Below are 26682 nucleotides of genomic sequence, written 5' to 3'. Positions count from 1 at the left end.
GTCACCACATCATGACAGTTCATGAGTAGTATTCCCAGATACATCTTTCTCATTTTGTAATCACATGGTTAAATTTGTGACTGTAACCATGTTTTAAAAATATTTGCAATGAGAATGTTGTCTGAATAAGGACAAAAAATGAAATAAAGGCTTACAATTAAGCCCAACAAGAACAAAGCAAATACACTTTTCAGTTCTGGGTATTTTCAAAGGGAGAACTGTACTACTCCCATTGCCCCAATCCAAATGCAAATTAAGCACCTCATTTGTTTAAATTAGACAGAGAAACAGATACACAGAAGCAAATGCTACTCCCACTAAAGTCAATGTTGTGAGATCTGAGCTATGATGCATATCTGATAGCACAGCAAGGTCCAAAGAATTATGTTAACATTACTACAGCTTTAAAATACTTGCTTTGAGGGTTAGCAAAATCTCAGTCTTGAAGTCTGTGTCTCAGGCTTTCTGAGGAAGCACTAAATGGAGTAAGGAGGTTGTTAAAAGCTTCTTTTTCTCTCTGCCCCTCCCTCTCAAAACAGAAGCAAACATAAAGAAAAAAGAAATCTTTTTATTCTTGGCATGGTTTTCCTTTCCTGGAACAAACGCTTCTCTGTATTTCAGCTGTTGTATGCATTGCAGCATCTGTACACACAGTACTAGTTCTTCAGGCAGATAGCACCTGAGACACTCCAGTGAAGAATAAAAAACATACTTTCCATGGGTGAAACACATTTGTTTTAACAAAAAAGTATAGGAATGTTCAACATTTTGTGTTGAATTTTTTTAATGCTACTAATTAGAAGACCTCCTAATGCCTGGAATGAAATTTGTGTAAGATCTATTGATGGAAACTTGAGTATTTAGTTTTGATATTAATGCAATAAAATTAGAAGTTTAAAAATTAAAACCTGTAAGTACGAGACTAAGGAGCATACTCTACTGCTTTGCCTGCATGCAAAAAATTGTATAAAACTGCACAAAAATTTCCAGTTGAGGCCTTCATACAGGAGGACAAGAATATCCTCAGTGTCTTACAAAAACACTACCTTTACTATACCCAAAAGCAAGATTTCTCCTGTGTGCATTATTTATTTGTCATTTATTATGATCTCCAGATCTCATTTGACTTTGCTTAATCACTTATACCTTAAGTGACACCTACCGTTGTGCCCTCAATATATTGCCTACATGGATGTTGTGAGGTGTAGCAGACTGGTCATTTGAAGTTTTCTTGAGGTGAATACAAAGGCTAGCTAAATAAATTCAGTGATGTACTTCCAAAGTAGCAAAAATTACATCACACAGAGGGGCAAGACAGCTCCATTGTGTTTCACTAGCAAATAGTTTGCGTGCAGAAAACAGTAGGATTTGCACTGATTGAAGAAATTACATAATCTTTCTTTGTGCTCATCTATGTGACACACAAGCTTAAACAGAAATTTTATCTAGCAATTTTAGCAAGCACTAAAGTGGTCCTTGCCAAATAATGGCTTCATGCCAGGTGCCTGGAATTTTCTGAGCTTGTTTTTTAAAAAAAAACCAGTTTCTAATAATTGAATATTTTAAAACATTTTCCCTTAAAAAAACCCAAACCAAAACAAAACCAACCCCACAAAAAAACCCAATCAAATTCCCAAAGGCATAAAATGCTTAATTTAGTGCTATCACTTCAGAAATAACCATTCTGACAGATACAGAACTAAAATCTGTAGGAGCTTTGCAGGAGTCATTGCAGAATAATTTTTATTATGCAGTTATGGTATCTAAATATTTTAGAGACTATCCATGAAGGTGGTAAAACAGCTTTTGAGACAAAAATTTAAAAACACACTTTTGGAAAAAAACTAAGCTGTAAGATGAACAGCTAAGCCCTTTTGCCAGGTAGGATGCTAAAGCCTGAGTATACACCACTAAGAGGTGCTTTGGCCCACCCAACAGGGAGCCGCATTGCCTGCGGCTGTCCAAGGAAGGTCATGGAGTCTCATGTTGAGATGAGCCAGTGGTGAGAGGTTGTTAAGGAGCAGTTCTTGTTTAGGAAGCCCGCTAGAAGATGAGTGCATGATAACCCAGATACAACACTCTTCACCAAGACATAAATGGGACTCCCATGAAAGGGCTCTGTTGTAGTTAAACTAGGATTTGTTCTAATGAGGTTGTTGGGATATTTGTTTATTACTGTCATTGCCCAAGAGAGGAAAAAACTGAGAGGTGAAGGTTAATGTTTTCATAGCAATAAATGGCAGGAGTCCCAGGGGATATGAGGAGAATATGCTGAATGCAGCCTTGGTTCAGGGAAAAGGGAGAGGGACGGGCTGCATGGGGAGTGCTGCCAGCAGCCCCATCAGGGAGCAAGGATGCAGCCCATCCTCATTATTGGGACTGCAATGAATGCTTTGAAATCAGCTATCATTTGTGGCCTGCATAAGCTGACAATGTGTCTTCATAGCTACTTCCTACCAGGGAGACTTTTCTTTTTATTATTATTACTGTTATCTGGATTTGTTTTTCTGTTAGCAGCATTTGACCAATTTGTGCACAGTGGGCTTTCTTTGTATACTGTTCCCTACAGCTGCAGTCTTTTCTTTGACAGGTTTGCACTCTATGAGGAGTTCAGCAGCAGGTCACAGACCTGGTTTACAAAGGGAAGGAGGAATAAAAAACCAACTAGAAGAATAAAAAGAGTTCACAAAGCTCTCAGTAACCTATGGACAAACTGGAGAGATGTATTTATTGGACTTTCTTCTTTTCCTTTTCCTGACCAGCACCCTCACCTCAACTGAGGTCAGACACCTTTAACAAACTTGTCATTTTTCCTTCCGACTTATTATTAGATGATATTTAATAGGGTTAAGAGAGAAGAAAGAAATTAAAGGAGATAAGAATAAGGAATACTGCAGTTTGAATGCATGTCATTGAGCCTTTGGTCACAGGTATTTGCATCATTCCCCCCACCAAATAGATTTTTATTGGGAAACTTTGTCTCACCATTAGATACTGAGTGTTTATGAAACAGACAGGTGCACATTCTTTTCCTCTCACAGATAACTTTAACAGTCTAAATTATGCATAAGCTTTTAAACATGTCTTTAGTATGTAACAGCATAAAGAAGACAAGCAGGGTTTTCTCCCTCCAGTTAATTTTATCACTGACCTTGTTTCCTCTCCTGCTTCAGTGAACACATAATAAATTTAGGTTAAATGTAAATACAAGTAGAATTAAAAAGATGGAACACAAGGAACCAGTAAGAAAAGGGAGGAAAAGGGATGCTTGATGTTGACATGGCATCTGAGAAAGATAGCAAAAGAAATGAACCTCTACAGTAAAGCCAGAATAACCCATGTGGGAAGTTGTGGAGCATCAGCTGCTGCACTAGTGGGCAACACACCTTTAGTGATGTACAAACACCTGGTGATGCCAGGCTTCTGTACAAGGTGTACTGATTCCCCACTGTACCATTACATATGGGTACAACCCTTGGAAATAGCAATAAACCTTAAACAGAAAAGTTTAAAATCTAAAAAGTCAATCTGGGACACTCAATGAAATCAGAAAGAAGGTTAAGGTGGAAACTAAACTTTGGATCAAAACTGAGCATTCCAAAATCATCTCTCCACTGATAAACACCTTATCTGCTGTGCAAAATGGCAAGCCTGCCAACCAGCTGGGAAATATTTCCAAAGGGAGTTTTTAACTGAAGGCAATTTAGGTCCTATCTGTTTCAACATACAGTAAGGAACAGTCAGCACACTCGAGGGAATGCCTCTGTTGAAGCATTTTCCTAATTTGAAAAAGGAGGATGAACTTTCTCATCTACTCTTCTATACAGTCTGTCTAGCCCTTTCCTGTCTAGATACTCAATTACCCAAATATTGACTCACTCTTAAAAATCTCATTGTTTTCTACTTTTTCAATTTTCTTTTCATTTTAACCCTCTTTTTCAGATTGACCCGAAATTCAGAACACCAATGTCTTCAGTCAGAGATTGTCCACAAACTGGTCTTTATTTTTTAATGAATATTTTTGTTACCACATTAGGCACATGCAATTTGGGCAAATACTTCAGTAAAGGTTTTAAACAGCCAGTGACCATGAAAAATAAGAAAAAAAGAAAATCTCCCACCTCCCATCACTCTTCCCCATTTAAAATCAATAATTTAGAGCTATGAAAGATGTATGTCAAAGCTCAAACATACAGTATTCATAGAGCAGATTACAGAATTTTTTTCTTGTCTCAGTAGGCAGAAATGTACTTCTCAATTTACAAATTTAGAGAAGACTTCTTAGGAACCAGATTTTCAAACTCCTGAGTTTCAGAAGTTGTATTGAATTTATAAGACTTGGTACAGAAAAAAAAAATTTAGTGAAATTTTCTGTCCTCTACTTGCTAGTCAGTTAACTTCCAAGAAACATCTACATTCAGTATACAACCTGCTTGCTAGAAAAATATGGAATTCAAGCAATTCCTTTTCTCTAAAACCAGCAGTAAATAATTGTATAAAATTAAATGAAAAAAGAGACATTGAATGGCTTACACGTGTTTTTATATAGTTACACACACATATATACATATACATACTCGTGTACATATGTATGCATATGGTGGAAAGAACTTACCTATGTCCCAGGTAAGAGGGTTATTCTGTTCCATCTCCCTTTTCCCAATGACATACCAAATGCAGGCCATCCAGTGAGCAAGCAAGGCAAACATGGACATGAGAAGTGTGAGAACAATTGTGCTGTGCTGGGAGTAACGATCCAACTTCTGAAGGAGACGCAAGAGGCGTAGCAACCGCACTGTCTTTAGGAGGTGGACGAGGGAAACCTAGGACAATAGGAAGAGAAAAAAAGTCATCAGCAGTTGACTTGTATCACACAGTTCTCGTTTCAATGAAAGGAAACTCTATCTTCCAAAGAGCTATGCATTTTTGCCCACTCTTCATTCCGTTACATAGCTGCATATTATGCTTAGTCTAAATCTCAAGACAGCAGAGAATAGCAAAGAAGATGTTTGAAAAAAAAAGTATTTATTTTTGCTGTATACATTCATATTTACTATTTCTGATTCAAGCCAAAATAACTTGAAATGCTGGGAGATCTTTCTTTTTGTCTTTTTTATACAAAGTTGTCTTTTGAATGTACTTAAAAATTTCTCCAACAATCGATCCTTCCCTGCTCTAGAAAAGAAACATAATTGTCAAACTGACCAAGATTCATTAGATTTCAATATAAAACCACAAAATAAACATCTTCAAGCACACAATGATTTTCAGTTTCTGCTAACAGTCAAACAGTAGGCATAACTCAACTATGTATGAGATGAAACCATCTTAATAACTAAGCCTAGAAGAGGCAACAACATATAGCAGGTATTTTGCAGAACAAGGAAGCAGAGAAATGAATGGAGACTCAGATTTGTTCTTCAGATTTAAACCTATGTTCAGGGGCCTGGGCACATTTTGCTGCTCTGTACAAAGTCAGAGTCCAAAAAGGCTTGTATTGAAACTTCTAGTACTACTCCTTAAACTCCTTACCTAAAAGATTGTTGCTTTTCAAGTTATGTTGCAAAAGCAGCACCTATTTTGGTCAGCACCCTAAGTATTCATGAAATATATGGGCTCTGGCTCCAGAGGAGATGCAGAAATGCACAAAGTGAGCAGTCCCTGGATGACCCCACCCCCTCCAGAGCATCCTCCAACCTACATCCACACCAGAGCACGTACGGCTCCCAGTTTTACATGAAACACATTCGGCTCATGTTTCAGCTGTTGGGTAGAGTCAGCAAACTATATGCAGATTAGGATCCCAAATATTTCTAATATAATTTCTTTAGGATTGAACAGGCATAATATTCATTAACAGTAAGGTTTTTTCCCCTTCATTACTGAGGCATTAGACTACTAGATACCTGGCTGATACAGGATACATGCATCAGCTAGAAAAACAACATCAAATTCGACATGTCTTCCCACAGTCTTCCCAGAGCACAGTAATGAGCTCTCTGAAAAGAAAATCTAAAAGCACAGCTGGATCAACATCTTTTTTCTTTGCTAATCCAGAATAACCTGAAGCTAAACCTTTCTGTTAATAAAACCAGTAATCTGCAATTATCACTTTATAGATGTGCATTCACTAACAATTAGGTCCAAGCTGATTGATAAATTCTGTAACATGGCATATTTTAGATTTATTAGTGAATACTTAATGATTCATTGATTTTATTCCAGTCTCATGAATTAAGTGGAAAACTTGTAAAAAAGAAAATTAAAAAATCTACAAATATCCTTTTTTTTTTTTTTTGGTTACTACAGTTTTGATAGTGCATAATTAATTATTCCACAAGCTTCTTCATGCAGTGTTTGCTGACCATTATTTCTTTTTTTTTTCCTCAAGAACCTTTACATTTTTTACCATGTCCATAGCAAGGGAAAAAAGAAAATCAACAAACACATGACACTTATTTAAAATACTTTGAAGTTCATTGCTGTCAGGAATAAGATCTGACATTAGAGCACACAAAAAATTACAGTCTTCTTGCATTTCTTTTATCCATCTTATGTCATCTACAATAATTCATTGAAATTAGTTATGCCTGTTGCCTTAAGCACAAGAATATTTGCAAGTCTAGGGCAGAAGGCCATAAAATACTTGAATTGCCATGTTTGTATTAATACAGTCATATAAATATTAAAATGTAATTATTCTAATTGAATGACATATGGCTATACAAACTGCCTCTTTTTTCTGTGGTAATTCATTTCCCAAAGTCTCTTTTTCTTCTTTCTCATCACTTTGGTAGAACCAAACATGGTTCTATTGCACTCTTAACATAGAGAGATCCCTATTCACGACTGACTCTGCAAGGTGTTGTAGTAATAATAAACATATATGTAATGATTGTATATGTGCTATGGCCTTCACATCAGAGCCTTTGTCTTTACATGGGTGCCTGTGTTCTACCACATCACAACTAAATAAAGATAACTTAAGTGAAATTCTTTTTTAATTGTATTCTTACAAATAAGAAATTTCAAAAGGCCTGTTACAATAATAAGTGTACCCTGGAGTTATCACTTGTGAATAAACCCTGACCCCTTTTATTAAGCTACAGAACACTGATAGATGTAAAAACAGTGAATCAGATATAATATTTTTTACTTTTTAAAGTGGACAAGTGTTTCATTTTAAGGCCTAAAGACCGCCTCATTTCAAAATAATTTCCACATAAATTTGAACACAGATGTAATTAAGCACATGTAATTGAACCGAATTTTCTCATTAGTAATACCAAACACTCTTGTATTGTGTCCAATCTGCCATTGGAAGACCTGAAATGCCATCAGGCAGCTTTCTTTTCTATGTCACAAATTTAGAAAGACAAAATGAGGAGTCAGCACTCATACTTGTGCCTGTGTAGATTTTGCTTTGCCCACAGATATAAAACCATCTAAATTTTCCATTTAGTTAATAGTTTTAGACTAGCTGGGTTAACCTTTTTCTGTCAAAATGACAGAGACAGAATTTTATCTAAAATTAACACAAACTCAGCCACAGCATAGTGCTGAGAAGTACTGAGACATAAAGTTGCCACAATCTAGTGAAGAAATTCTCTGCTTGGAATAATCATCTCCTAAGGCAAAAAGGAATTAATGAGGAAACATGATACATTTTAAGTAACAACTATTGGCAGGGATCTTTAATCCTTTTTGGCTCCTTGATTAGTTGGTTTTCCTCAAAAAATGCTACTCTTGCTCTATAACCACCAATAGTTACTCAGAGAGGAGCAAATTTAACCATTATAACTAGTGCTTAATGGCTGTTTTTTAATTTTGGCAGCATTTCACACCACATTTCCACAGATTAAGGGATCCCTTACGTCAGATGAATACAAGGATGGAAGGAGATGGGGTCTCAGCAGGCACTGAGGTTAGGAAGGAATGTGTTTGAGGTCTCAGACCCCCAAAGATTTCCCCATTTAGTGGTAGGGCAGAATCCCTGTAAGGTGTAAAGGCAGTAGAGCCAGCTCATACAGTTTCACTTTTTTTTCTTTCAAAATATCTCCAAGGATGGCAAGAGACTCCACAGTTTTTTCACGAACTCTAACTCCACAAATCTCCAACTAGAGGATGACATTTATGTGCCATACATACATAGGTATGTATGGCACTATACCTATAGCTTGCAGAATTTAGAGCATCCCTAAAGGGTTGGCCTTTGTGCCAGGGCCTGAACAGCAAAGGAGTGAGATGCTCCCTGATGCCCCTTCTCACCGTTCTGTTGAGGCAACATCTGAGAGTCGATGAAGTGAAAATCTGAGAACAGATATGAGGAAATGGCTTATTAAATTAATAAATTCGGAAAACAGTGGAATGTGATTAACACCTCCCCCCGCACTTGAAACAGTTGATAGTCATTGTTATTTTGAGGATTATATTAACCTTGTTATCTTGAGGATTATATTAACAAGTTGCCTTGTCTTACCACAATGGGAAGTATGATACAGTAAGGCACTGTGCTCCCATCGAGGAATCACACAGAGAACACAACGACCTGGGGTGAGTGCAGGGTACAGACTCCCAAACTCTGGATTTGCTCTCAGTTACCAAGAGAGGGTTGGCCCTTGACTGCATAGTGGTCTTTACCATATAGCAGCTAGCTACCAAAGTCTGGCCCAACCAAATGAAGGAAGCAGATTTGACCTTGCAAAAACTTTTGACAAGGTATTTAGCTATTGGATCATTCAAGGAGCTATGCCTGTCAGTGTTAATTATGAGATCAACATTGCTCTATATAATTTATTTATTGGAGCTTAATGTTAGGAATTAGACTATCATTTATTATCTCTTTAAGGATCCACTACTAACAAAGGGACATTTCAGTGTCCCTGGATGTTCTTAGCCATCATATTAGTGATCTTATTAGGTAAAAAAAGTTTAAACAGAGAGGGGCTGTGTATTAAACATTATAGTAACATTTTTAATATTGTGACATTTTAACTGTAAAAATAATTATTAGATAATACTTTCTTTCCCAGAATTTAGTATGGAAAGCATATCAGACTTCCCAATTAAAAAAGAAAATATTTTTTTTTCTTTTCTCCTTGAAGGAAAAGATAAGACCTGGTTCATTCAATGAAAACTTCTTAATGGAAATTAAACCAACACAGATATGCTGGCTGTTTGGTTTTAATGTAAGGGATAAACTGAGATAGCATACATAAATAGATTACTCATTGGTTACAAAAAAACCCCAAAACAATGAAGGATGTGGCACTATTAACTGTCTGATTTTAAAAGCTACTGTATTCGCATCAGATTGATGATTCTTAAGGTACCAAACGGAGTGAAAAGGGAGATCAAAGGAAATGGAACTAAATGATAAAACCAAACAGGATACCTTACATGGGGGCCTTCCTGACTAGTGTTTTTCTATGTTTTTTTCTGATATGTGTCTACTCTATCACCTGTGTACTTGTCTGTAACTCACATTTAATGAAAATGAGATTGAGTACATCTGTTCACAAAAGATCAAAATCCTGAGAATTAGAAAGTGGACAGCTTAAAAGCCCAAGTCTCTTATGTGAAAAATCCACAAAATTGAGAAATCTCTGCCAACATTTTTTTCCGAAATTAAACTTTCTGATTTTGGAGAAGGAAGGGGTGTTTGGGGTTTTTATGTGGGTTTGTTTTTTTTTTTTTTTTTTTTAGGGGTGGGGAGGGGGTGTTGAGGTTTTTGTTTTTGGGAGCCAAGAGGTTTTTGTTTAGTTTTTTGGGGTTTTTTTTTGCTTAGTAGATTCTTACTCTTCTAAATCTAATAGGGCTATTAGAAGAAAATCCTTTATCTTAGCATAAGTAAACCAATACAATTGTAACCAATCATGATTGTGACATCACCAGACATTAGACCCACACATTTTTCAAAGTGACTTAAGCATTTTGTCATTATTATCCTAAGAAAGATGAGTTAAAACCAAGCCAAAGTTAATGGCAATTTTAAGTAGTAGATATTAGAATACACAGAAGTTAGTGATTATACTGTAATTTTTGCATGAGGATGCCCAGAGGTAAAGAGAAAGACGATTCCAGACTGAGTGAAGAATACTGATCATACAGACCATAGCAATCATTTACTTTATTGTAGTAACAATTTATGAGTCTTGAAAAGTTAAGGATTTAATTTATGCAGAATAAGAGAGCAAAAGCTATAGGGAATTGCATTTGAGTACAGTAAGTAAAAATGAAGCTAACGTAGGTGCAACTTTTCACAAAGTAAGGAAAAGTGAATAAGAAAATGGTACATAAGTGTCTTTCGTGATAACGAATGTCCACTTTGACACCCAATCTTTTAATGCTTTTAGTCAATATGTACAATTACATTGTATTCTTTCCTTCAACATCTAATGAGCAAATGCGCTACAAACCTGAAAAAGACACCAAGGTATTTTAGTTGATTCGGGTTTAGTCTCCAGATCTGGGAAAAAAACCCTTAAAAAAAACCTTATTGAAAAAAGAACAATTAAAAAAGACAAGTTAGTACTTACCACAGTGACATTGAAAGCATAAAGAAGATCAAAAGGAAGTGCAGCAATTAAATCAATGATAAACCAGGTAGTCACGTAGTGGATACAAATAGATCTTGCTTCAAATATAACTTGGCCAGACTTGCTGACATATGTTGTTCGGAAATTTAAAATAATATCTGCTTGACAAAGAATGAACAGAATCAGAGACAGCAATATCTTGATTCCTGGAGTTAACACCAGGAATCCACCATAACACTGACTGTTTTTCTTATGCATGGCAAAAAACAGATAAAGAATCTTATGCAGAAACAAACAAAATATAATAACAGATCCACATACATAGAGTTAATCTAATTGAGGCACAGTGTAGTTCTTTGTAAGGAGTAAAAAGAATGTTTAAAACATTTAAAACATTTAAAACTCACTGATTTCAAAGGGAGTTTGGATTAAAAAAAAAAAAGAAAAAAACAACCCACATTGCTTTTTAAACAGTACCAAATACTCGTACAGTATTTTTCCTAATGAAAAATGATTGCTGTACATAAAACTTATTTATAGGGCTTTTTTGAGATAAAAAATAATTAATTACTCCATTTAAAAGGTGTAACTGAAACTTTATTGAGTGATAACTTTCCAGCACAGAGAAGAAATGTCATCCTCATGGTTAACCACTTGTTTATCAACAGAAATATGCCGAACTGACTTGAAAAAAAAAGGCTTTGGGGCTATGGTGGAGATCACATGAATTGCTTGGTGGTTGTACATTTTGTATGTTTCTGTCTAACATTCCAGGATGAGTGTCTTTCAATATGAGATATACTTTTGACATGTCTTGCCAAAACACATTAATACCCAAAGAAAAGCTCAGGTCTTGACAACAGTCTCTCAATTATTTTCATGTCCTACAAGACAAAGACTGTAATCTGTCCTCGAGCTATGCACCCAGTTTCTACCAACATTAGTAAAAACTACTTGTACAACTTTTACAGTGTCAGAAAAGAGTGCAGCCAATCATCAAGCCTGGCATTTTCCAGCAAGATAGTCTGCTGCCTCACAAATTCTAATGCCTTGCGGTGAAGACTGCCTCATAAAAGAGAAAGAAGTGATCCCAAGTGTTAGAAAGACATTTAAGAATGTGATTGACTTTTTTCTCATTAAAAAATAACAAATGCAGGGAGATGTTCTTGGCAGCCTGAAAGCCAATGGATGTTTTTGATGTCCAAGTTACAAGAAGCAGCTTTCTAGATAGTCCTGCGTGTAACAGACTTGTCAATTGTGTTATTTGTAATCTAGGTAGCCTATTAGTAAGTGTTACAAGGAAGGAACTGAATTCCCTGTGCTTTCTGCCTCTGTCTATGGCAACAATAGCAGCACTGACTTCTTTCTGTCTGCTAGATGACGCACAAGAAGATAGGCCTTCAGCTGCCTCTTACACCCTGCTCTTGTAGGGAGGTGGTAGCAGCAGCTGCTGAAGCTGGCTCTGCACAATACGTAGCAAGGAATGTGAAGACCTTTGGGAAGCATTTGCTGTCCAAACAGATGTTTCTTACAGCCTCTGGGGAAGGGGATGTAGAAATGTCAAATGAAGTACCCATAAGTGAAATCTAGCCTCTTGCCCACCAGTAAGGTGAAGGTATAGGAAGGTGATGTCTGCCTTGCAAATGGAAATAAACACAGAAGGAAAGTATTTAATAGTTTCAGTCTATTCAAGGGATTTGTTTTCTCTTTAGATGCAGATATTTCCTTTCCTCACAGATAGTTTCTTTTGTGCTATGTAAACCTGCTCCAATTCAGCACAATCCTGATTAAAAAGAAAGTTATAAAGTCCTAAAAATTAAACATATCTCAAACTTTGTCTCTTCATAATTAAATATAATGAACCCTAACAGTGTTAATATTTTAACTTGGTTTTAATGAAAATGAAGTTATAACTAAAAAGTGGGTAGTAGTAGGATTATTAGTAGGAGTAGTAGATTAATCTACTCTTGCTTTTCTAGGCAGTTTCTGGGGCTTGAGAACTTTTCTTCCTGCTATACACTCATGAGAATGAATGCCTAATTTCTGATATACCTTTTATCCTGCATTTTTTGTTCAGTGTATAAGAAATGTTTGCAAAGGCCACTGTGTATGAACAAACACACACCTCTCAGACAGCAAAATCAAAGGGCAGATTTTTCAGAATATGACACACAAAGCTTTGCTACCACTAGAGCCATAAAAAGAATAGCTGGTGAGCTTTGTCCAGTTTGCAAGCTTTTGCACAACATAGACAGCAAAATGCAAAAATTAGCATTAAAAGATATTCCCCCCCCATTATTTATTTGAAAATTAAAAAAAAAAATAATCAAAACCTTATGTTTATACAGAACATGTACACTAAAAATAGAATATGTAAACATTTATGCAGCTCTCTTTAAAGAAGCCACATTTTATTAGGTTCTGGTTGTCAGGTATTTTTCCCCTTTCCTGATTTTTCCTATTTATCAAGGACTTTTCACTTTCCCCCAGATTTTCTCTCTTTGTTATCATAGTTTTTGTTTTCTATGCCTTTACTTCTGAATCAAGAAGGCCTTGGAAATGACACTTGTCAACAACGTTGTTAGTATAATAAGGATAGCCTATACACAGACTTACAGTAAAGGAGAGCACTGTAAAGCAAAGCAAGAGAAAAAGTATCGGACTAGGTTCCTCTCAATGAGTGAATCAATCTGATATAATCTGACACATTATAAAAGCTCAGTGGAAAATGTTGCTTCATTGAGCAGGCATAGTTTGCCACTAGTCCATATTAAAACAATTTTTAATTTCCAGAATTTTATTTTAGAAACTTTTGGTTTGGCAAAACCAGGATATTTTGTTACTAAAAAACATTGAAAATGGAAATTTTTGACTCTCACTATACCAGGACAGCATTGGCTAGTGGTACCTACAGGACTCAAATGCGTAGGGCTAGCATTGTTTACATTTGGACTAGGCAGATCCAGTATTTTTATAACAAGTTCTTTTTCATGTTTTATGGACATAGATACTCAAATAGAGCAGCCACACAATCCATTCAGAAATTACTGCTGAAGTCCTACAACAGAATTCATACTATTGTCCTTGCAAAGAAAGAAGTTTGAAAACGAAATCCATCCACCTCTAACTTTACCCAGTTGCTTACACTTAATTTTAAATATAATGGAATAGCTGACACACAAAAAAATTACTAACTCTTATATAGGTTTGAGCAGGAGATCTGTTATGATCACGCAGTATCCGTGACAGTATTTCTATTTTAAGAGGAGCAGTATCAAACTTTTTTCCTTTAACGTATTTGTAGAGACACTTTCCCCCATGTTTGCTGTGGTGTGCTGCTTGGACATTGTGATGATGGAAGCTATGAAGAACTGGAGCTAAAGACATCTACATTTCTGGGGCACACAGTATGAGAATGTTTGCCTTAAGCACTGCCAAACATTGGTATAATGTGTTACAACAGTGTCAATTTCCATCTCGTTTAATTCTACTGAGATTTGCATTGAGAAACCCATTTTGTGAATTTTTATTATGTTCAATGATGCTCTGAACCACAAAAGGGTCTGATGAAATTCGTAGCTGTTATAAAACAGTCATGTTTCATTATATATGCTTGATTCTTTTTTTCCTTTTAACTGAAAATACTCAACCAGGTTTCAAAGTTTCATCTCCTTACAGATTTTAAGTTTTTGTAACATAATCAGAGAAGCATTTCTATGATAGATCAGCTTCCATAAAATATTAATTAGACTTTCATTTAACGTGTAGTAAGACAAATGCATAGTTAATAAATTTCCTTGTCATATGCATATTTTTCATATACATATTCCTCACCATTAAAAAAAGATAATTCCATTGCATATCTTTCAATTTTATAACAAATAAATATTAGTAGCTTCAGTTCTAAAACATTTTGGTATTTTGTGTACTATTTTCAAGTTCTTCATATAGTATAGCAGAAATTATTTTTCAGCTATATTTCATCTTGTCTTTCACTTTTTAGGCTGTTCTACTTTGGCATTGAAACAGAGGCACAAACAATGAATATATGCTTTTTTGCAAGGACAGCTTATGCCCACAAAAAGAGAGGCAGTTACTGAAAAATACCATCTATTCATATTAGGTAGGATGATAAACATAGCATCATAGGTACCTTCAGTTTCAGATATATACTGGATGCTCTATGTACTTAGTAGTAAAAATTAATAACAGTTTCTAAAAAATAACTACCTAACATGGGATTAGATGTTCTGTGGTAATTTGGAATAAATTAGTGTTATAATCTATTGTAATGGGGGGAAATAAATTTATTTTTTACTAAAAATTAGTTACTCTTTGGATCTGGAAAGCCTGATTTTACCATACATACATTGATACTGTGAAAATATGAAATTATCTAAGATGTGCCCTGGGATGCATCAAGCACTGCATTGTGATCTGGTTGAGGGAAATGATAGTCCCACTCTACTCCACACTAATGTGGCCTCACATTGAGTACTGGGTGCAGTTTTGCACACCACAGTATAAAAAGGATACAAAGCTACTCGAGAGTGTCCAGAGGACAACCAGAATATTGGTGAAGGGTTTAAAGGGGAATCCATATGAGGAAATGCTGAAGTTGCTTGGTTTGTTCAGCCTGAGGAAGAGGACACTAAGAGGAGATCTCATCGTGGTTTATAACTTCCTCACAAGGGGAAGAGGAGGGGCAGGCACTGATCTCTTCTTCATGGCGACCAATGATAGGACCAGAGGAAATGGCAGGAAAATGCACCAGGGGAGGTTTAGGTTGGACATTAGGAAAAGGTTCTTCACGCAGAGGATGGCGGAGCACTGGAACAGGATCCCCAGAGAGGTGGTCATGGCACCAAGCCTGACTCGATGATCCTTGTAGGTCGCTTCCAACTCACAATATTCTATCATTCTATGTGCACTCGGAAGTCTAAAAGAAACTTTTTTTAAAACCCCAAGTGCTTTAGCGACATATATGTTTGGAACAAATTTTAAGCATGAATTAACATTCAGGACATTAAGGAAAAACAATAAATCTTCCTAGTTAAAAATATACCAACCAAACAAAAAAGTCACAAAATTGTAAGGTACAAAATATGCTGCAGATGGTGCAGAAGCTTATAATACAACAAAAGAGGCATTAGACTTTTCAAGGAGATTTTTGAAGACGAATTTCTACCTAATATTCTAAGCGGAACTTGCTGAGAGCCACTTTCTGAATCACCAGTATTAACTTCTAATAAAATCTCAGAAAATTGGAGAAAAGCCAAGGACATGTAATTTACCACGATAATTTTGATAATTTGGTGGGGGAAGAGGGGAGGGGGCGGGGAGAGGGAACCACTGAAAGTGATGATCCAGTAAAAACAACAGATTTTCTAATCACAAGAAAAACAGATCATTCTGACATGTTTGTTAAATGTGTAGTAATTACATGTTAAAGTATAACTAATGCTTTAAGTTCATGGAGGGTGTGAAATCAACACACTGTCTTATGCTACGAAAATTATGTCTGATACACTTATCAAACTAGTTGATTGCTGCAGAGTACTTAGATGTGCTCAAGTTGTTTCATCCTGTATCGTTGCAATTTGGAGGCTTGCATTGACCAGAATATGAGACACATAAAATAAAAGCTGATCCTGGCTTTCTGCTCTGTTTCAAAATGTTGTTGCTACAGGTTTGTTTATAAACAGAACTGTTTCTAGTGGATTCATATTGGCTGATTAAATACACAGTGATACAGTAGATTTATGAAAGAAGACAGATGACTCTGGCCAATCCAAATCCAAACATAAAATGGGTTGAATATCTCCATAAATAGGCAAAACACATCTAAGACCCAAGAAGGAAAAAGATATCTGTAGAAGGGGAGATTCTGGTTTGGAAAACAATGACAACAAAAAAGATTTCTAACAGCTAAGTGTCAGTATGGGCTTAGTACAAAGCTGTAGCAAAACCAAGAACATCACCTTTGAACAGAAATAGCTCATGCCTTCAGTGAAACAACCACAGTCATACAACTCTAGCACCCACACCTCAAGATGAATTAAAAGAGAAAGAGAAGAATTATAAAAAACTATGTGGACTTCACTTTACTTGATGTTATAAATTCAGCTTTCTTGGTTTACTTAGCTTTGGGATACTAACAGGAGAACTGATTTTTATTTGTTTTCATCCACTGATAGGCTAATTAGGCAAAACAGGATACACTGGTCAGATATTAACATTTTTAAAATATATTTCAGAAATCAGATGTGGCTTAGCAAATTAGTTGATAAACTTGCTTTTTTTTTTGGTTCACGTTAAACATTCTTATACTGCATAACACAATGACAATGTCATAGTAAAGATATCTAAGTTATGTTCAAGCACAAAACGCATACCTGGACTCATGTAACATGTCCATGAAGTGAGTGTATATATGTAGCTCTACTAGGGAGAAGAAAGGCAGGTTTGACTTTCATGATCATCCTTTGCAGCACTGCGTTACTGCAATGAAGGGAAGGGAAGTTTTTCAGAGCTTTGGAAGGAAAAAAGATTGATTTTCATTTCTCCCTAGGTATTCTTTAGATAGGCTATACTGAGATTGGGTAGAGTAAGACGTTATCTTTAAGTCTGGTAAAGATTACACATGAGAAGCCAGGAGGCAGTTTTTCCCCCCGCTGATACACTACTGATGGCAAAGAGAAGAAGCAGAGAGAGACTGGCACAGAGAGAGGATGATGTTGGGTCATTCCTCTGAGGTGTCAGAAAATATTTCTTTAGCATGAGTTTTGATCAAAAGCCTAGTTCTAATGTCAGATCTGGGTCTGGAAAAGAATTACTTCCCAGGTTTCACTGACAGAAACTTTTATACTGTCTTCTGCATTTTGAAGCTAGACAGTCTGCGAAAATAATATACTAGTTAACCTACACACTGCTAGTAGCAGGTCTTTGGTATTTCTGTTCATTTGATCTCTGCCATTGCCTCCCTTCTACCCATTAATGAAATCTTTGGGGAGGTTCTCATGGTTTGGCATGGTGTTGATACTCCAATTTTTTTCAAGATTTAGTGCAAAGCCTTAACACAAAGTAACCTAGACACATAATACAGGCTATCTGATTCCATGGACTGAGGTCTTGCAAGTTATAATTGGTTGATGCTTTAAGAACTACTGTTTTCATTCAACAAAATCCTTAGGATGGACAGAACATATAAATAAAATCAGAGATATAAAAATTTTACACTGGATCACCAAATAGTCTCAGCTGGCCCCGCATTCTTAAAGGTACAAAAATGTTCTGAAATTTTCAGAAATTCAATTAAGATGTGAAATTAGCATGATTTTATATGGTTCATAATGAACAAGGGAGGCCAGTTCAGCTCTACAGGTGCTTAGTGGAGTTTGTTGGTTGCAATTCACATTTACAGATCAGTAAGGTAGCACCAGCCACATACATAACTACTTCAGGTAGATTTGCTTGACATAGGTAAGAAAGAAAGGTAAGGATATTTGCATCACTAGTGTTTTGAAACTTCACATTCTCATTTGTCTCAGAAACATCCAGTGTGTAGTTATCAAAGTTAGAAAAAAAGATCTGCTTACTTACTACACATTAGCATTTGTGAAACAACTGAAGCTTTAACAGAAAAGGAGAGAAATGCTTGTTTAAAATTCCCCTAAGCCATCCAGCACACCAAAGGCTTATCAATGTGCATAAGGAATTCACTGCTCAAGACTGAAGAGATTAGGGGTTTTTCTGCACAGCACCCCTTTCTGCTTTCTTATCAAAGCAATTTAACACAACAGCCCCGGATAACATTTATATATAAAAAATTGAATAGGAAATGGTAAGTGCTTGTTTCTGCATCCAGCTCATTAGATAAAAATCCAGAGGGAGGTAGGTGAGCGTGATCCATCTTTTGTTTCTTAACAGCTTTCTGAGCTATACTTGGGTGTAAACAGTTTCTTCATCTGGGTAACATTATTTACAGCTTAACTACTGTGCTAAAATACTTACTGAGAAAGCTGTAAAAGAAAAAACCCAAAAAACTGAAAGAGAACTACTGAGGCAAGAAACTTTTAAAAGCACAAAATAATCTTTAATGTAAATTTAGAAACAATAATTTCTCCTGAGGGATTTTATTATTTTTAGGAATTACATGTTCCACAGTCTTTGGTATTGTTGTAAAAAGTGGAAGATTTTTTTTTCTTTTTTAAAATAAATGTTTTCTTTTTGTTAAGACTTTGAGCAACTAGAATGGTAAGCAAATTGAGGCAAGAAAGAGTAGCTAAGCATCAAAAAAATTATAATATTCTGTTCTGAAAGTACCCATGGATTATTCAATGCTAGAAATTGTTTGAATCTTACTGTGCACTGGCTTCTACCTACCAATGACACTAACTTATAACAAAACAATTTAAATTCAACACAAGTATCAATATTGTAAAACTTTGGACATTCCAAACAACTCCACAGCATCAAAACTAATGGTTTTCTTTAGTGCTAAATTTGTAATCCAAATGCCCTGAGATGAGGTGGGCTTAAAGCATTTTCTACAGCATGAATGACAATAATTTTACAAATTACAGCTGTAAACCAGACAAGAGGGACATTTAATCTCTGAGTTGATTCTTAAAGCATACTGAAGTGATTTTAATATCTTTGTACAATTAATAAGTCAAAAGTTTTCTAGAAGAGGTATGCTTGAATATATTACCTTTAAGTATGCTCTAAAAACAAATTTCAGCCTGTGCGTGCTTCAGACTTAAAGGGGTATTTGATATGTGCGCTTGCAGCCCAGAAGGCCAACTGTATCCTGGGCTGCATCAAGAGAAGCGTGGCCAGCAAGTTGAGGGAGGTGAATCTCCCCCTCTACTCCCCTCTTGTAAGGCCCCACCTGGAATACTGCGTCCAGTTCTGGAGCCCCCAACACAAGAGAGACATGGAACAGCTAGAACAAGTCCAGAGGAGGCCACCAGGATGATCTGATGGCTGGAGCACCTCTTCTAGGAGGACAGGCTGAGAGAGTTGGGGCTGTTCAGCCTGGAAAGAGAAGGCTCCGAGGAGATCTTATAGCGGCCTTCCAGTACCTGAAGGGGCTACAAGAAAGCTGGGGAAGGACTTTTTACAAGGGCAGGTAGTGATAGAACTAGGGGAAATGGCATTAAACTGAAAGAGGGCAGGTTTAGATTAGATATTAGAAAGAAGTTCTTCACTGTGAGGGTGGTCAATCACTGGAACAAGTTGCCCTAGGAAGTTGTGGATGCCCCCTCCCTGGAAGTGTTCAAGGCCAGGTTGGATGAGGCTTTGAGCAACCTGGTCTAGTGGAAGGTGTCCCTGCTGATGGCAGGGGGGTTGGAACTAGATAATCTTTAAGGTCCCTTCCAACCCAAACCATTCTATGATTCTATGATATGTTTGTTTCAGACTGGGACAAGAACTATAACCTCTTTTCTTCTTCAGCTGTTTTCATAGCACAGGCAGCAATGAACAAATCATTAATAACAAGCATTATTACTACAGAAAAAAAGATTCTCAAGTTAACTCACTACAATTTTTTTCTTTGCAAGCTAGAAAAGCATAATTTTAAATGATCCTGCAAGCTACATAGATCATGCTACGTGCTCAGGAAAGCAGAATAGGGGATGTAAATATTGTTTCTGACATGAGCAATGCCATTAAAAAGTCACCTAAAACCAAAGCAGGAGTAGCAGCAGATAATGTCAAATTGATTGACTTGCTACATTCTGTGCTGGAACATCTAATATATAATCTTTGCATTAAAATGATGTAGAGAAGAAGGAAAGGTTGAAGCTTCTCTATACTTGTCCTCATTAGGAAAAAAGCTGGGTTCTTATTTCAAGTGAAATAATTCAATTTCAGTTAAAATTAGCAAAAAGTCAGAGTTCACATGAATTTAAGCTCAAGTCTAAACTATCGTATTGACTTTAAGAAAGGCCTTTAAGTCACGTATAAACTACAAGGTGCCTTTTTCCCCACAGATTTTTACCATGTTTCAGTATAGGTACACCTGTTCTGTTGACAAACAAACACATATTTTAAGCCAGCCTTGACCTGTCTTACAGATTTTTGCTCCTTCCCCACTTACTGAACCTGTGAGCTTAACAGAAGCAAAGTGGGTCAGCCTGCAAAGCAGCAAGTAATTTTTCTGCTGTCACACAAAGGTGAACTTGACCTCAACACTAGCACTCAACAAAGAGAACACAAGAACCCCAGTTTCAATAGGTTTGGAACAAGCAATCATATCACCTATGCATCTTCCCCTTCACCTCCAAAGATTTAAACAGAGCTTTTCTTTCAGTTATTTGAGCTCTAATTTCCACCCCGAAGTCATGTGGAATCACTTCATATTAAAAAAAACCAACGGCAAATCAATGGCCAATTGTCCTCAGAAAGACTGCTCTGTTTAGTCTCCTGAGACTAATCCCTCATCTCCATATTCCCTCATCTTCTATTTTCTACTTCTGCTGCTTTCAGCCCACATCTTCCAGCACTGCTGTGCTGTTGTGTCTGAACAGCTTCTGCTCCTCACACCCTCTGACCTTGTGCACCTGTATTTGAAATGCCTTTCTACTTTTCCTTCTCTCCAGCCTGCCAACTGATCATCTTACCCTACTAACCCCATACAAGGTAAATCAGAAGCCCTTGATGGACATTAGGTCCCTAAGATGCATGCAGAGAAAATGAAGGGATTGACAAATCTCATAAAACCATTTGGTACAATCACCTTCACAACTCTGATTTATCTTCTGGTTGGATCCCATGGTTAACTAGTTCAATCTGCAAGGATTTTCTCAGCCTATTATCTCCACTACTCATAAGATCTGGGCACACATCCCTTTTTTAAAAAAATATTGTAAGAAATGTGATATCTGTCAAACTCTTATGAAGTTACACTAAAAGATTAAATAAAATTAACTTGTACAAAAACAAAATGCAGTTGTTCCAGCTATGAAAGTGTCTACATGATCCTGTAAAAAATGTTAATCTACATGCAATTGCAGTTCCTAATTTATTTATATATTTTGCTCTGATTAAGCTCTTATACAGTATCCACAGCATTAAACATCAGAAGGCTGGGACCAACATTACCCTAATGTCTTCCAAGTTCACAGTTACCATGGCTACAAGCTTTTGTGATATTTTCATTCAAAATTTCTAAAGCCAATACTGTGATCTGACTGAAAAGCTCTAACTTATTATTTTCCTTATTTGAGTCATCCAGTGGCTTTTACTCACTCATTGGCTATTGCTTTCATTTTCACAAGCTTCTAGTGTGAAAATCCATGCCCTAGATACGCTCAGTTCCTATGAAAAGACAACTTATTTAACAGTTGGGCATAAATGATCAAGGAACTCTGAGTCAGTCCGTAGGGTTTTGGAACTGTTTGGTGACCTCTCTTGAATTAAAGCTCTGTAGGACATGTCACATCCTTTACCAAGCCAACCCTTTCCAGATTTCTGTCATGCTCACATTCACACACAGACACATCCACTCAGTGAATGGTATGAAAAAATATCAATTTAAACTGGTGCTCAACAAAGGGAAAAAAAAAATTCATTAGAAACATTGAAGTGCATAATGCAGATTGCAATCCTAAATCCATAAAAAGAGTGAAAAACATAAACTGATATTCATCAAACGATCCTATTAATTCTTAATATGTTGTATAGAATAATACCCCTCTTCCACTTTTGAAAGCACAATATCTGTTTTCTATAATCTCAATTTCCAATCCTGTTAAAAAAAAAAGGAAAAAAAGATTAAAAAGATAATCCAGAGGAAAAAATTTATCTGCTAGCCAGCTGAACCTCTTTACCCATAAACAAGATTATTTTACCTGAAGTAGTTGATTTTCCTGTGCCAGCTTTTTTTTTTCTCTTTAGGTTTGATTTATTTTTTAAATAAATCCTGTTGGGATTAGACATATGATCAAACTACAGCAGAATAACAATTTAGGATTAGTCAGATGATTTAGTAACTGCCCATGGTACACTTTTAGATTGCAACAAATGCTAATATAACTCAGTTTACCTCTTTTCACTGTGAACTAAATGAAGTTGAAAAATCCTGCACTTTTAGGGCAAGTTGTATACGCAGTAACCAGGGGATTGGGTGATGCATGATTTGTTATTAGACTACAGTAATTCAATCCTGTGCTTGAGACCTGGATGATTTAGATATATTAACCCCACTGATTTTCAGAGCAGACAGTTTCCTACACCACCTCCCTTCTCCTAGATGTTATGACTGGCTCTTCTTTTATTTATTTTATTTTTTAAATCTTATTTTATGCAATTTTACATTCATTGTCTTTAGCTAGCAATACTTTCCCCAAAGACCAAAATCTTTGATCTATCTGATTATTTGAGCCAATGTTATTTAATTATATACAGATAACAGTATTAGAATCTGTCCAGAGAACTTTTTGGAAAGATTCCAGGAAATAATAGTGCTATATTGCTTGAAAAGCAATTTATCTGTCCTTGTATAAACTCTTGGAATGGAATAGCAAAGTGTACTTGTATCGGATTATAAATTACAACCCAGTGCATCCTAAGAATCAGCAAGTAGAGATGTTATAAACCAGTAGTATCAAAGGCTTAACAAGATGTCACTTTTGCAGGCAGATGGAAATGTGTCATTTGTAAGCCATAGGAGAGGGGAGTTGTGAATTCTCCTTTCTCTAAGGTCTTTCAACAAGAGCTGATGCCCTTCATGAAAACATGTTTTAGTCAAATATAGTTTATTGGAATTAACATTAATACCTTGATTTAAAATGGAAAATCAGACTATCAAGTATACTTCCCTTCCTGTTTTTCCTTGGGTGCAGCCCCCAGTAATGTTTTCTCCTGGCCATTAGCACTCCAGAATATTGTGGAAATAACCCCGTTTAGTTTGTGTGGGCAGTCACAGAGGTTGGGAACCTCATTTCAGAGACATGTAACACCTGTATGCAAAGAAACACTTTTTTAGCAGTCTTGTGGCTTTAGGTGGATGACTGGCATTCAAATGAATAGTGGATACATAGTTTAAAGCTACAAATTCTTAAAGTCCTCAGCACAAGGATATCACATGCATGTAATATGATGAACCTCTGAAAAAACCCTTCTGTTAACATGGAATTCATAGGCTTTGATCTGTTAAAGTCACCACTGAGTACACTAAGCTGTTTTGCCAGTCAAATTTCTCCAATTAAAATAATTTATTTATGATTGGACACCTTGATGCTTGTGACTGCACAGCATGTGAGAAGTCACACAGTCCCTCTTCTAAGGTAGTGCTGTGACCTATGTTCTCAGCCTTGCTCCATTACAGTTTGACGAAAAGAAAACGTTTTTAGTGATTTTAATGGAGCAAGATCTGTTCTTAGGTATGATGAATCACAGCAGAACTGATTCCCAAAATCCATCTGTAACTGACAGACTGATTTGCTCTTCTTTACTATTTGTTCTTACAGTGGAAGGTAATGGAATATTGAAGTCATACCCAAGTGGAAATACTGTTTTACTTAATACAAAAAACTGGAAATATGAAGGCATTAATGTTTTGAATGGCGATTGTGATTCACAAAATCAGATTTCAGAAAGGAGCTTGTTCAGTACTTAAACTTTAAGTACTTCTTTCTTGGGTTTTATGTTTAACTTTGATGGTGAATGGCACAATTATTTACGGATCCCTTCTTGTAACAATTCCATCAGTGGTTTAAGTCAGTGTAATTCATTTTGACCTCAGGAAAATCAGGAATGCTCAGATGAGCAGTTTTCTTGTGGTAACTGCAAGGTAACTCCCAACTTCAGTAGTAAGCAACATTTTGGGGCAGTGATATCTTAAAACTTTTAAATTCCCAGAGATAAATTTAAACTACTCCCTTGGTGTCTACCTGAATTTTAGCATAATAGAGTCTGAAAGCACACTTTCTAAAATACGGTTCAAAATGTTGCCATCTCCTTTCAAAATGCAGAAGTACTCTTAGATGTGAGGTCCTCTAGACACAGATATTTTTCTATATGATCTTCTGTGCACTTGCAAAAACATGAAATCATAATCATAATAATGAAAAAGAATATGAGGGAAAAATTAAACCAACCTTCTAATTTAAAGTAAAGCAACCTAATAAAACCTATAGAATCTATAGACTATCTTGTCTTATTCCAATAGACTTTGTTTAACATGTATTATTTTCAATACAGCAATATGCACACTTGAAAGACGGTGTAAATCATGAATGGTGATATTAATTTCTACTGGGTTTGTACCATACTTTAAAAACTCTACATATTAAAGATCTGAGACTCAAGGGCTTCATATAATTTAAGACACTTTTGGAAAGAATTTGAGTCATTTACATTTGTGATAGACACTAATGGACCATCAAGTCTCTTTACAGTATAATGCAATGCAAATCACAGCTTTAGGGCTTCTAAACATGCTGTTTTCAAAAACTGAAATTGCTGATAAAACACTTTGTTAAATAGTATTTAACAAGAGAGATATACACATACAAAGGGAAGCAATCTTAGTAACCATAATTAATTTTCTCTCTTGAAATTGCAAGCCATAGATAAAGTCTTTGGAAAAGAATGTGTAGGGGGAGAGTAGGGGAAGTGATAATATGTTTTGTTTTTTTCTTTCCCACAGGTAAGCAAAGGAGAAAATTACTTAAAATTACTGTTGCCTGTATGTTTATGAAGAGTATAATTTTATAGCTATAGTTAGTATCCAGGATTCTCTGTCTTCCACTAGAGATTGAATGATCCACAAATAGAAAACTAAAATTAAAAGTTAAAAGTCACTTATTTTTATAGCTCTTCTCTCTATAGTTCCTGGCCACCTTAGGAGACAAAATACTCAGCTTTCATCTTATCCAGCAAATAATATATTACCATTACCCTGAAAGCCTATACATGTTTTCTCTGAACCATTGCATTGACCTCAACTTGGGTTGAAGACATCCTATTCAAATAGTCCTGTGAGTGAGTCTGAGCATTTAGCAATAAAGTATTGATATTTTTTTCTGTTAATGTTACTTTCTTCAATTAAAGTGTTCAATAATGTTTCTAAAAATGAAAAAAAAAAATCTGAAAACTGGGATGAAACAGTTGCAGAAAGAAAAGCACTGCACTAGATAGTTACAAAAGAGTAAAAGTTATGCAATCAGGAGGTTATTACAAATATAATGGAATTAACTGGGAGATTCTCCCAGTTTTTTCTCTCCAAAAGAGAGAAAAATTTACAAATGTTATTGAAAAGTAACCAAGATCCATTATGCTTCTTAGAAATATTGAAACTCTAGCTGCCCATACATACCTCTCTAAAATGAAGTACCTAGTTACTGTCTATGCAAATTAAGGGCCATAAAGTTTGAATTAAAGAGTGCAGTAAAGCAAGTAATATCACTCACCAGCTGAAGCACTTTCTAAGATATTTTTTATGTGTTTGCTTAAATACACTGGTGTTAAAAAGTTTTTTTCTCCACCTCTTCATGATTTTAAGATACATAAAACTTTCAAAAAATTGTAAAAATAAACTAGTTTTAAGCTATCATTGGGTAGAGGAAGCACAAGATTTGTTCACAGGGGACTATTAGAGAAGGTTTGTACATATTACAGAGGAAAAGAGATCTGAAAGTACACTCAAACATCACATCACACAAATTATGAAAGCACTAATATATACAAGAAACATCAAGTGAAAAATAATTTTAATTTAATTTGAGAAGTCTTAATTATGTTCCCTCTCCAACCTCTTATCAATGATACCACAAAATGAGTTATTTTTATTGTTTATATTCTGTTTATGTTTTGGAGAACTTTACAGGCTAAAGCAGTTAAACCTTTAGCTAGATGTGCTTTTTTCTCAAAAATAATTTAATTCAGGGCAACATTCCTACTTATAAGCACCCCAAGTCAGGAGAGCACTTCCATATGTATTTTTATCATGCATAAGCATATGTCGAAACACAAATTGGATACAATATTTTTTTTAGTCACTAGACTTATTCAAACTCTTCTACTTAAAGGAAAACCTTAGCCTCTACCTTGTTATGTCCCTTGAACTGATGTGCAGACAACATCTCTCCTTTTTATTGTCATATCTTCACTTCCATTGATAACACAGATGAAA

The 26682-nt window shown here is 35.8% G+C and overlaps 1 protein-coding gene across 1 annotated transcript in view; it reads right to left on the bottom strand.

Moving 5' to 3' along the window:
- KCNH8 (potassium voltage-gated channel subfamily H member 8) overlaps positions 1 to 26682 on the bottom strand; it is a gene marked incomplete at its 5' end in the record, with an annotated part of 99752 nt that overhangs the window by 67368 nt on the left and 5702 nt on the right. The window contains 2 exons of the mRNA XM_010173913.1: positions 4616 to 4823; positions 10539 to 10696. Of these exons, the coding sequence (XP_010172215.1) occupies positions 4616 to 4823; positions 10539 to 10696 (366 nt within the window). The remainder of the gene's footprint in view (positions 1 to 4615; positions 4824 to 10538; positions 10697 to 26682) is intronic.

The sequence above is a fragment of the Antrostomus carolinensis genome, unplaced genomic scaffold (assembly GCF_000700745.2).
Source record: "Antrostomus carolinensis isolate BGI_N321 unplaced genomic scaffold, ASM70074v2 scaffold3128, whole genome shotgun sequence".
Taxonomy (NCBI): Eukaryota; Metazoa; Chordata; class Aves; order Caprimulgiformes; family Caprimulgidae; genus Antrostomus; species Antrostomus carolinensis.
Note: the sequence above shows the minus strand (reverse complement) of the source record. Positions and strands in the feature narration are given on the sequence as shown.